The 12,613-nt window shown below is 43.4% G+C and overlaps 1 protein-coding gene across 8 annotated transcripts in view; it reads left to right on the forward strand.

Annotated features, from left to right (window-relative positions):
- Positions 1 to 4,563: 4,563 nt before the first annotated feature.
- The window catches only part of BRSK2 (BR serine/threonine kinase 2), a 427,939-nt gene continuing 419,889 nt past the window's right edge, over positions 4,564 to 12,613 (forward strand). For 2 of the 8 annotated variants that reach the window (XM_074954823.1, XM_074954824.1), the window contains exon 1: positions 4,565 to 5,046. In XM_074954823.1, the coding sequence (XP_074810924.1) occupies positions 4,953 to 5,046 (94 nt within the window). In that variant the 5' untranslated portion in view covers positions 4,565 to 4,952. Of the gene's footprint in view, positions 5,082 to 5,225; positions 5,319 to 12,613 lie in introns of all 8 variants that reach the window. The other 6 variants (XM_074954826.1, XM_074954829.1, XM_074954821.1 and 3 more) reach the window with 5 other exon arrangements.

Genomic DNA, 12,613 nt, shown 5'->3' on the forward strand with positions numbered 1-12,613 from the left:
CCAAACAGCTCCTCTGAGGGCAGACCTAGGTTGTGCTTAGCCACTTTGGCAACATGGCATGCACCACAGTGAGCTCAGTGCTTGCTACAGTTCTCAGTACCAGGTTGAATTCCTCGTAAAAGAGGCAGGGAGTTCCCGAGGTGCTATTAGAATCTTTGACTTTGCTGCAGTTTGTCTTCAGCTGCTTGATTTGCTGTTTGCATTGCTCTGCTGTTCCAGTCAATTCCCAACACTGCTCAGATATAACTTTGTAGACATGATCATTTCTCATGCTCTTGCTGAAATTGAAAGTTTTTCTTGCCTCGCACCACAGGTTCACCAGAATCTGGCTGTGTTCCTCTCGCCAACCAGTGGCACACTTGATGCAGGACTTCTTCTTAGTGCTGGCCATAGCTAATACATGTGAGGGTTTAACTGTACTTCCAGCTGAGCAGTCTGTATGGAAATGAAGGGTTAAATGCTGAGTAGCTGCATTTGAACCTAGAGGTTGTTTCTGGTTCCTGGAAAGCAAGTGGGAATTTTGAGATGGAAGAGAAGGGAAGCACAGCTCAGGGAATTACGGGATAGCATTGGCAGACTCTTTGGACCCACATCTGGTGACCTGGACTCGAGCTGCATCCATATTGCAAAATGTATGGGCTTCGACCCACATCACAGCAGGATACAGCTCTGATCCATCCTCCTAGCATGGTCTGTGAGCCAGAATCCAAAGGGGTTCCTGGCGTGAGTCAGACTGATTTCTTTGTGGACAGAAGGGAGACCTGGTCTTAAACCAGAGCCAGAGCGCAGGCTTAGTGTGCATGTAGACATACCCCAAGCGGCCACTGCAGCCAGGCATAATATAGAGCAGCCCTGAAGTTGCTCTAAGTAGCACTGATGTCTCAATTGCTGACTGGATGGCTCCAACCACTATGCCCACCCCCCTGAGTTGTGCTGAATGCAGCTGAGGATCTGGCATGGGTATTTAAAGCGAGGAACTAACAATTTATATTGATGTATTCCTTCTGTCTACGCAGAACTAAAGTAAAACTCCCAAAGCCTGGTCTAATGTTGCCAGCTCATGATTTTTCCATGTTTTAATATATGTTGTATTTTTCTTATATTCCTAGCTCCTGTGGTCATGTAATTGTTAGAATCTCAGCTTTTATTCTCTTTAAAGTAAGTTTCTGGCCCTCATGGTTGTGGATAAAAGATTGGAAATGTGAGCCCTAAAGACTCAAAATACAAAAAGCAAATAAAAAGAGCACAAACTGTATGTTTCATTTTAATTCTTTTTTATTTTCAAGGCAGTCTCAGGATTTTTTGGGTACTGCCTTTCAATGTTTAAATGCTTGTGGGGCTGGCAGTATTGCTGGTTGCAGTGTGCAGTGGGTCTTGTGTATAACCTGGATTAGATTTTTTATAGGCTGGTTATAACTCAGCTGTTTCTGTGTCCTGGGAGCTGATTCTGGTCTAAAACTTACTTAAATCAGGAGTCCGTGTAGCTGCAATGGTGTAAGAGAAGAGCAAACCCTACCTGCCTCAATGGGCCTAATTATAGGGGAAGAGATCTTCCCTCCCCTCCCCCCCCCCCACTCCCCAAACCCCATACACTTTCAGCTTGGAGACAACAGCCTCCCGTCTCATGACTTTGGCTGGGGGAGAAGAGGCAGCGGAGGGATCAGAGAGGGGAATACAGGCTGCTTGGGGCAGCCAAGGCTGAGAACGGCGGCCTCCCTCCCACCTCCCCCTGCTGATCCGCTCTTGGGCTCAATAGGCAGCGGAGGCGCCCCGGAGGCTCCCTGCCTGCAGTCTCCGCTCTGCCCCCCCCCCGGGTCTGGGTCGCAGCTGTGACTCCTGTTGGTAGCCGGCTCCGGTCCTCCCACACCTGGGTCTCTCCCTGGCTGGCTCTGAGTGAGGGTCTGGGGAGCAGCAGGGGCCTGGCCCGGAGTGGAGGGAGGTGCTCTGGCTGGAGCAGCAGCTTCTCCTACCCTGTATCCCCCAGGTAGGGTTACAAGGACATGGGGAGCAGGGTCAAGGGGCACTGCTGTGGAAGGAGAGACAAGGGGCACTGCTGTGGGGAGAGGGGCACGGACAAAGGGACATTACTGTGTGGGGGAGGGTGAAGGGGCAGGGACAAAGGGGCACTGCTGTGGGAGGGAGGGACAACAGGGAAGGGACAAGGGGCACTTCTGTTGGGGGAAGGGCAAGGGGGCACTGCTGTGGGGTGAGGGAGAAGGGGGTAGGAACAAGGGGCACTGCTGTTGGGGGAGGGGCGAGGGGGAAGGGACAAGGCGCACTGCTGTGGGGGGAGGGGCAAGGGGGCAGGAACAAGGGGACACTGCTGTGGAGGGAGGGCACAGCTATGCAGGGGCACTGGGAAGAAGGGACAGTTACTGGGGGACAGGCACTAAGAGGCAGCTGTGAGGGAAATTTGGGGAAACGGAAAAGAAGAGGGGAGGCAGTTTGTGGAAGAGGGAATGAGGGATTTGGAGGTGAGAGAGAGAATAACATGATTTTGGTAATTAATTGATCTTTAAATATTCATGGTAAATAGGCCTAATGGTCTGTGATGGGATGTTATATGGGGTGGGATCTGAGTTACCCAGGAAAGAATTTTCTGTAGTATCTGGCTGGTGAATGTTGCCCATATGCTCAGGGTTTAGCTGATTGCCATATTTGGGGTCGGGAAGGAATTTTCCTCCAGGGCAGATTGGAAGAGGCCCTGGAGGTTTTTCGCCTTCCTCTGTAGCATGGGGCACGGGTCACTTGCTGGAGGATTCTGCTCCTTGAAGTCTTTAAACCACGATTTGAGGACTTCAATAGCTCAGACATAGGTGAGGTTTTTCGCAGGAATGGGTGGGTGAGATTCTGTGGCCTGCGTTGTGCAGGAGGTCAGACTAGATGATCATAATGGTCCCTTCTGACCTTAGTATCTATGAATCTGTGACTCTATGAAGCGAATTTGGGGACTGGCTGAGAATGAAGGGGGTCTTGGAGAGATGATACTGGCATCTGGGGGGAGGAGAGTCTTGGGAGAAGGAGAGAAGTTACGGCAGGAGTTTGTGGGCAGTGGGGGAGCCTGGGACGGTTTCACATACTATGAAGTCTGGAAGGGAGAAGGGAAAGGGGAAAGAGGAGAGACTGGGGGACTTTGTGGAAGGGTTGGAAACTCAACACACTGAAGGTTGCTGCAGCAGTATAGGACAGTAGATAGAACAAGGCAGCACCGTAAAAAGAGAGGCAGGAGAGGGTCAAGGTAAGTGTTGGGGTCTTGTTTTTTGGGGAGGAAGGAAATTATATTGGAACCTTTTTGGGGTTGCATTCAGATAGACTAGCCTCATAGTTTCTCTGTTCCTCCCCTCATCTGTCGTCTGCACTTTTTTGGATGTGGACTTTACACCCATTTATACATAGGGTTTTGGACGACTTACTGTAAAGTAAATTTCACCGTTAGGCATTATCTCCAACATTTTTAGTTTACAGAATATTTGTCTCCCCATGTCTCTTTACTTTTTCTTCCTTTTGCAGGTTTATCAAGTGCTTCCTTTGTGACCGTGCTATGTGCAACGCTTCTGCCCGCATTCAGATGGGGGCATTGCAGCCTTGGTGCTATCCAGGATGGAGAATGGGGCCTACCTATGGAGAGAAAGTAAATATGGGGGTTTGGGGTGAATTTCACTGGTGTTGAAAGGCATTACCTTGATAGTCCCGGACACTGAAGTCCTTTATATGGCCCTGAATCCACAAGGTACATAAGCATTTGTCTAACTTTAAGCACATAAGTAATCGCATTGACTTAATTGAGACTATCCACGTGCTTAAAGTTACACACATGCTTAAGTACCTTGCTGGTACCTCTTTACAGAACAGATACAGCATGGGCTGCAGCAGTACAAGCTTTCCCTATATGGCCCTGCCCTTGTGTCTCAGCCCTAGAGAGACCACCTGTAGAGCTTAAAAGTTTCCATGATTCCAAGTTTCATCCTTGGCGTTTCAGTTGTGATTACTAACTGAAGTACCAGTTGTGCTGGATTTATTTATTTATTGGTCTGTACATTCAGTCCTACATGTTCCCCATTGAAGTCCAAAGCAAATCCTCCCCGAGTTCATTGGGAGACTGATCAAGCCCTGTTTTTCATAATAGTCATTGTTTCTGAAAGACTCCTTGCAGAACAAAAAGAATAGAAATACTTCCCATAGAAACAGCATCTGTAAACCTTACAAGCTTGTTTTCCACAGTAGATTTCTTTCCTCTTATAAATAATGGCACAACCTCAGCATTATTTAAATTGTTGCTTTTGGTCAGTGAATTGCAGTGGCAGGTGCCTGGGGGGAGGGGATCATTTAGAGAAAGAAACCTATATGTGTGTGCATATGACTTTTAAAATAACTTTATCCCTCTTTATCTGTAATTATTTCCCTTACCAATAGACTGCTCGCCATAGGTTTATTGATATGGCCATTGATTAGGATGCTCTGTATCAGAGAGGGGCAGCAACTGCTGCTGATACTGATGGAAAAGGAAAGGTAGTGGGAGGAGGGAGGAGGAGAGGGGAACTGAGTTGTTGCTGGAGATTGGCTGCCTGTAATGTCACTCAGAGCTCTGGGCCCCAGCTCTTCCGCTGCTCTGGCTCGAGCTGTCCCTGGAACAGCTCCTAGTGAGAACAAGGCGTGCAGAGCTCCGATCACCAGCACCATGCTCCCTGGGCTTGGATCCTAGATCCCCCCCTTTGAACACTGGTAATAGCTGCTCTGGAACCTCAGCATCCCACGCCGCCAGACGGACGGAAAGCAGAAAAGGAACAAGGAGGAAGAGAAAAGCGGCAGCCAAGGGGACTAAAGCAGCAAAGAGAGAGGGAGAAAGGGTGCTTTGCTCACACCGCTGCAAAGTGGGAATTTAAAGAGCTGCAGAGAGAGAAATCCCAGCTCCCCGCCACACACACATCGCAGAATTATAGAGCCGGGTAGAAATGACATCAACGGGGAAAGAAGGCAGCGGAGCTCAACATGCACAATATGTTGGACCCTATCGCTTGGAGAAAACCTTGGGCAAAGGACAGACAGGTTGGTTCCTTTGCAGCAGCCGCACTAGGGCTAAGGTGCGGTAGCAGCTGATGGGGATGGGAGATGTGCGGGTCTGGGTTTTCCCTTTGGCTGCTGCAGTGGAGAGACTATTTCTAATGGATTTTTGCCTTTGTTTATTTATTTCCTGTTTTTTTGTTTTTTGTGTTTTTAAAAAGCAGAGGTTGCCTTGTGTGCATCACTCCTGCTAGCGGGTGTTGTTCTGGTGACTGTCAAAGTGCATGCAGAGGAAAACGGGGGATGCCCTGCTGCTGGTAAATTTCATGTCCGTTACTTCACTGCCCCACTTTGCTTTCTTTTCTTTTTAATCAAATTAAATTGAAATGAGAGGTGCACTGTGTATGCTGGAGAGGAGGAGGAGAAGGACGGGGTGAGGAGGCGGGGGAGTCACCAGCAGTATTTCATGACATCATGATTGAAAAGGGTGTAGTCCTTAAGGTGCAGTTGGTGGGAGAGAATATGCACAGTACAGTCTATGGCACTGGCTGCTGTGGTTATTTGGAAAATATGAATGGATGGTGTTGTTTGGTATGTTTTTGTGTGGCATAGTTTCAATTTAAAAATAAAAAAGTGGTCAGCAGCAGAATTCACTCTAGCGGTCTGAGGTTTTTATTTATTTATTTATTTTCCAAAAGCCCCTGTTTGTGAAACTGGCCCCCATCAGATTTTCCTGAAAGGAACAATGGTAAGAAATATTAAGAGGAAACGTAGTGAGAGAATTAGCAGAGAGCAGGTGCTTGTGCCCTACGTGGCATAATTAGATCTCCTAAATGCATTCAAAATTTGGACTCGCTGGTTGCCTGCCTGGATGTTATATTTACTTCAAGGGCAGGGGAGCAGTAATTGGAAGGAAGAGCGGTTAAAAAAAAATCCCCAAAGCCTTTCCCATTTTTATGTTCATTTTTTAGTAACAGGTGCAATGAGCAATGGGATCTGGCAAATTGATTTGGTTGGGGGACCCCCAAAAGTGGATTGAGTCTCCAGGTTATAATTTAGAAGGGAGGGTTGGTGAAATCAGCCATAGGGGGCTTCTTTGGGCTTGTGGGTGTTAAGTGTTGTTCATTATGGTGGGACAATAAAACATGATGCATTGTGTTTTTTAAAAACCCAGCCAAGCTTTGCCCATCTGTTGTCTAAAGGATTTAATAGGCGTTTCCATCCCCAGCTGCTGCCTCTGCTCTGCCTGCTTTCTTGCTGCCCTGCATGGCAGCAGCTCTGCAGTCTGCAATTTTCTTAGGGACACAGTCAAAATCCAGATCTTTCTCTGTAAGGAGAAATGCTCTTCTGAGATGATTGATTATGACCCCCCCTCCTCATTCGTTCTTCTCTTCTCCACAAACCCCATGGCAACCATTGGAATATATGGATGGGATGTGAGCATCATATAGTCTTGAAATGAAAGTGACTTTTATTTTATTTTCCCCCCTAAATCTTTAAAATACTACAACTGCTGAAGGTATCTATCTTTTTTTTTGGTCACCACCTTTATTCTTCATATTACTGAGTGAACCCGTATCTCTCCAGATGTAGTTTCCATAAAATCCATCCTGGTGTTGATGATGAGGATAAAAATACCCCACCAAAAAATTGCAGTGTCTTGGTGATCATAAATCCGTATCCTGTTTCCATAGTTAATCTCTTGCTGGGCACTCTAACTGATCATAAAACCATCCCTAGATATACACATTCATTTTCTATCTTCATCACCATTTCTTTCTTCCTCATCTTCTCGGCAACCCTCACCCCCCCCCCCCAATATATAGATATAAAATTGCATCTGAGATTCCTGCACATTAACTTTTATGCTCCAAATCCTGTAACCTGATACCATGGTCCTAAAGGGTTATCTGCAGCTTTGGTTAATTTTTTCCCCCTTGATAATCTTCCTATCTTCCTAGTAAGTGATTAGCGAGAGGGGGAGAGAGAGAGAGAGAGAGAGACGGGCAGGCAGCAGGGTAGGAGGGGAGAGAGTGTGTTTTCAGGGTTGTTGCTTTTGGGCTCTGCAGTTATTTGACCAACTGGACTAGCAGGAAAGTTGCCTTTTACAGTTTTACACTATAGCAAATCTATAGAGACAGGTCTCTGCTTTGTGCACGCATGTATGTGCAAACAGCAAACACATTATATGCACTGTTTCAGGGAAGATGGAGGGATAAAGCTTAAAAGTAGCTGATGCCAGCCTCTGTCTTCCTTACCTTATCTGCCCTTGATATAGATAATGTATGGAGGTGAAATTTGAATTGGTGTTAAATGTACCTAGTTAAATACGGGAAAGATGCTTTCTGGTTTTCTGCATTTTCTGTGCTAATCAGATTCAGGAATGTGCAGAATTGCAGGTGTGCATGTAGCCCTCACCCTGCTAACTTGGAGGGTGGATGGGGAACCTGCAGTATTTTTGTGAGATTACAACAGTGCAGTGTGAGGACCGGATTGACCACTGCGATTTGCTAGTGTAACTCCATTGAATTTGATGGAATAACACAGTGGTGAATCAGGCTGTGAGAATTTCTTTAGCTCATCTGAAGAGTTTAAGGCTTGGAAGGTAAGGAAGTAAAGGCTTGTTTGGTTGTGTGGTGTGTGTGTGTGTATGTGTGTTTTGTTTTGTTTTTGTAGGGGCCTTTTGAAAGAAAATCTGGCAAAACATACTTACAAGCAGAAGGAAAACATACAGTCCTATTAGACCAAGTCCTTTACCTTCTTCATTGATCTTCACATCACTCATTTTTCTTTTAAGTGAAAGAATCCTTCACTCTAAAGTTATTTCAGATTTGTGGCTCTTGCTTCTTTCCCATTTGTATTAAATATTATACAGACCTCTTAGTAGCTCTCACCTACCCTGCACTCAGATTGGATAATTTTTAAGATCAAAGGAAGAGGAATAAGGGAGGGCGTCAAGTACAGAATCTGCCACAGTTCATGGCAAACTTACAAAGGATGCTATGAAAGGGGAGCTTTCATGTTCAGTTGAACTCCAAATGGCATGTTTCAGCCTCCTTGTAGCTATAGCAGATTTCCTTCTCAATATCTGCAAAAGAGAAATGTTTACCAACAAGAGCTTGCTGGTTTCTGCAAAGAGGCCCAGATACTGTGCCTGTGATGTCAGTGGAAGCTGGTGACATCTAGTAATGGGGAGGGAGTTGGCAAAACTGACACGGAGAAGTGTGTTCAGATCCAGTTCAAAATGCTGGCTAAAGACCGTGCTGATTTTGCTTTAAAGAAGGATAGGCAAAGCCTGCCCTGAGGAATCTACAGTGCTGGGACATCAGGCTCGCTGAGAATGACTGATGTCACAAAGAGAGGATTAAGGCCAGTTAGTTTGGAAAGCAGGAAAGGAAGGTACAGCGCAATGCTGAAAAATGTTTGCACTCCAATAATACTGGGAGTGGGACAACAGCTAAGAAAATAAATTTTTAATAATTCAGCACAAGAATTCTACATGTGAATAATTTGGAGTGCCGTAGTAAGACAATTGCCCTTTTGTTGTTGTATTAGACTCAATTCAAAGTATCTCTGCCATTGTTTCCCGCAACTGGTCTAGTAGCTCATGGAATCTGTATTAGGAGGGAACAGGAATATAAGAAGCAGTGTAATAATTTAATTACCACCCTCATAACATTTTATTATAAGGAAACGTCATTGTAAAAGATGATAATAAAGGATATATAAAGGTGTCTGTGAAGGGGTTGGTTAATGTAAATGTCATTGAATTACACTGTACTGCAGTTAATTATTGTAGTTTTTCACTGTAATTAACAGTAATGAGCAAAAAGGATGTTCTTCGTGTTACAATAACACATCAGGAGATATTATGCTTAGAAAACAGTTCCGATGTGAATGCTAAGAAGAGATTCAAGTTTATTATTCAGATTAAACAGAGGCTGCTCTCCATTTGCCACTAATTCTGTGTGAAATCAACTTTTCATGTATTCCTGATGCTTTTTTTTTTTTTTTTTTAATTCCAGGAATATATTTTGTTTGTGAGTTTTCTTTTGCCCTTGTTAACCTCTGTTTTCCCCTTGAAATCCTCTACAATAATTCAGATTGACTATAGTGAATTTTTATTAGTGAAGGCAGAGATGTGGAATTGAAGTATTCCTTGCTAAGTGCTTCAGCATTTCAGTGGATCTTTCTGCATTTTAATTTAAAGGCCAACTTATACACTTCAGTACTATTTTTGTTTGTTTGCCCTGGCACCAAATGACAGCACCGTTAAAATTTCTGAAATGCTCCTTTCTCTGCAAGAAAAGCAACACTTTCCTGTGCTGGGAATTTAGTCTTTGATCAAGTTTCTTTGAAAGCAAAGAGCATAACATTGCAAATCCATTTGGTATCACTCACACAACTTCTCTGATATTTGGGCCTAATTCTGCAGGCATTCCATACACAGAATTCCAATTGAAGCCAATGGCAGTTCTGCATTTGGAGAGCTTGCATGATGAGCCTTCCATATTGAGAGGGTGCACTCTTTATATACTCTGTTGTATATAAAGTACAATACTTTGTACATATAATGCAGTACATATACCAGCCAATAATCAATCATATACTGGTATGATATTGAGCTGTATAGCTGTAGAATCATGATCCTGCTGCTCCTTCTGATTTTATAGAAGTATGTATCATCAGTGTTATCCATACTTTCATGAATAGTTTTGTAGACTGTAGGGGTCAGACCCACAGATGGTTTAAACTGGCACAGCTCCATTGAATTTGGTGACTGTGACTTACACCAGCTGAGGATCTGGCCAGAGAGATGTAAATCATTTGAAGTTTCCATTCAGACCTGTTTTCCCCAAATACATGCAAGTTCCATTTATATTTTTAAACACATTTGTTACTTGGTTTTTAATTAGAGAGGCTATCTTGATAGCAATGAGTCTTTTCTGAATCTGCATACCTTTCAGTGATAACCTGTTAGGACATCTTTCACTTAAGAGATGAGCTAATTAGTAATCACACAACTGGAAATGTAATATTGGAAACAGTGTCTCAGGCAGTGGAGGTTTTACAAGCACAAGTTTTTAGTGAAATGTTGCCAAGATATGTTGACATCAGAATTAATTATATATGTCTGGACCCTCAATGTTAAATAAGGTTCGAAAGGAGGTTGTTATACAATAAGGGCAGAATTTTCATAAAGCTGCCATTGATTTTCAGTGACTTGGTCTTCGGATGCCCAATGTGAGATACCTCCAGTCTGATTTTCAGAGATGCTGAGGCTCTACATCTCCAATTGAAATGAGTGCTACCATGTTAAGTAGCTCTGAAAAACAGGCCTTTTGAAAGTTTTGTGTTAAAACTATTCTAGCAAACACCTCTTTCCCAAATTTAGTGCAAATGATAGGTAGAAGAGATCTAATTTAGGTCCTGATCCTGCAATGTGCTACATGCAAATGGACTCCTATATGCTCTGCACGGGCATAGGGGTCTGACTGCACAACGCACATTGCCGAATCAAGGCCTTATGACCCAATCTTATTTCCAACAAAATTCGTGGCATAACTGCCATTGAATTCAGTGGGAATAGAGCAGGCTCTTAGTGGATTTTTAAAGCGACAACTAGCTTTTTGCCCAAGAGTTGTTAAAATTCAGATACTCTGTCAAACGAGTGGGATCATATGACTATTTTTATATCCAAATCTCAGACATCACCAGGTGCTGCAGAAATGGCAGTTCCACAAATACCATTTTCATGCTGCTCAAACAGCTTCCTCCATTTAGTGTCACTACAGTGGCGAAGACCATACATGAGAATGATGAGGGAGGTTGGAGAAATTAAAAACATTTCTCAGTAGAATTTATCTCTGGAGGGAAATTATTTCAGATCTACAGACAACTTGCAGCTCCGTTGGAAGAACCAGCGTAGTATTTTAAGTGTGTCCTTACAACTGCTTTTGTATATTATGATGTCCTCGCCAGCCAGAGAATGTTCTGGATTCCCCAACATCCTGAAGCACTTTACAGTATAGCATACGTCGATTTCATATGGAATCTTTCATGCAACCTGTAATGCTGGATGCTTTACAGAATTAAATAATAGATGGATGCACTGTTTGAAATAATAATAATTAATAATCAATAACATAAAAAGAGCAGAGAGAAATGAAGTGGCATGGGCAAAGGAGAAAAAATGGTTTTCACATGAAATTTGACAGGGTAGGGGGAGCCTGATCTAGCTCCTGTTGGAATCAAATGAATTATTTTCACTGACTTTTAATGGGAGCTGGATTTGGTACCGAATGAGGAGGCTGCAGTGTGGCCACTCCAGAGGAACAAAGCTGAAAAGAAAGCTCTTGCATTGACAGTACTGAGATTACATAAAGGGGTAGAGAGTAAGTTATTTGGCGAATGGAGGGACTGAGGAAGGGAATGAAGACAGTCAGAGGTTTGGGCAAGAGTTTTAAAAATGAGGAGGCTAAGTCTGAATTGAATCCTGAAATGCACGGGGAACGAATGTAGCTGTTTGACTGTTGTGGGTTTTATCTTCGTATGTTTGAGACTGTGGGCAGCAGATTCTGCACATGCTACAGCAAAGCTGGGACTTGCTTCCAGTAGTCAAAATGAGAAGAGATGGAAACATGGATGATGATTTGAGCGGAGGTGGACTCAAGGCAGGGGCATACATGGTTGATATTACAGGGGCGAATTTGTAGACATTAATTTTGGGGAGTTTCATTGTGTGCTGCTCTTTGAATGCATAGTCGGTTTATAGGAATAGGTACTGCTCCTGCTCCCACTGAAGTCAATCAATACAAGATATGCCTTCAGTTAACTTCAATAGGAACAGGAATTAAGCCCATTATAATAGGTAAGGGTCAAACTTTTTCCTTCTCTAAGAAACTTCATAATGGAACAACCATCAGGAGCATGTTTTTTTGTTACAAACAATGCAAGGGCGTTAACATTCTTAAATGATAAAACTGTTCATTTTGTTTGTGGGAAAGTGCCAGAATAGCTCAGCTTTTCAGTTCTCATACATGAGATAACACTCTTCTATCACAAGATTTGTAGAGTGAAGCAAATAATTCATCACAAATAATTTGTTCAATAAATGTAGCCTGCCTTCTTCTGGAATGTCCATGAGCAGATTGCGATTTCCTCAAAGTAATTTGTCATTTCAGTTTATTTGACAAATGTTTATTTTGATTTTTCCCCCCTAAATGGATTGAGCCTGCTTAATCAATAATCAAAGAACTGAGTTGTGCTCTTGGAGTTGGATGCAATCTGTCGGATACGTTACAGAGTACTGTTCTGTTCCCTGGTAGGATTCTGCTCCCTGGTGCGAGCATTTCCAGCATGAATATTTGCATGTGCAAACATAAAATTTGGTTTCCTGAACACAGTTTCAAGAGTTGTTTCCCATAATGATTTGTGCCAGTATGACTCAAATGATCCAATGTTTGCAGAAAACAAATACAAAAGGGTCACAAATGTGATCAAATCAAATTCACTTAAAAATTCAAGTGAATATTCACAGAACTTTTTTATATTATTCACACAGCTCCATTGGCATGTATCATGAACAGTATATATGACTTTTACATAATGA

This window comes from Natator depressus, chromosome 6 (assembly GCF_965152275.1).
Source record: "Natator depressus isolate rNatDep1 chromosome 6, rNatDep2.hap1, whole genome shotgun sequence".
In the NCBI taxonomy this organism is placed as follows: domain Eukaryota; kingdom Metazoa; phylum Chordata; order Testudines; family Cheloniidae; genus Natator; species Natator depressus.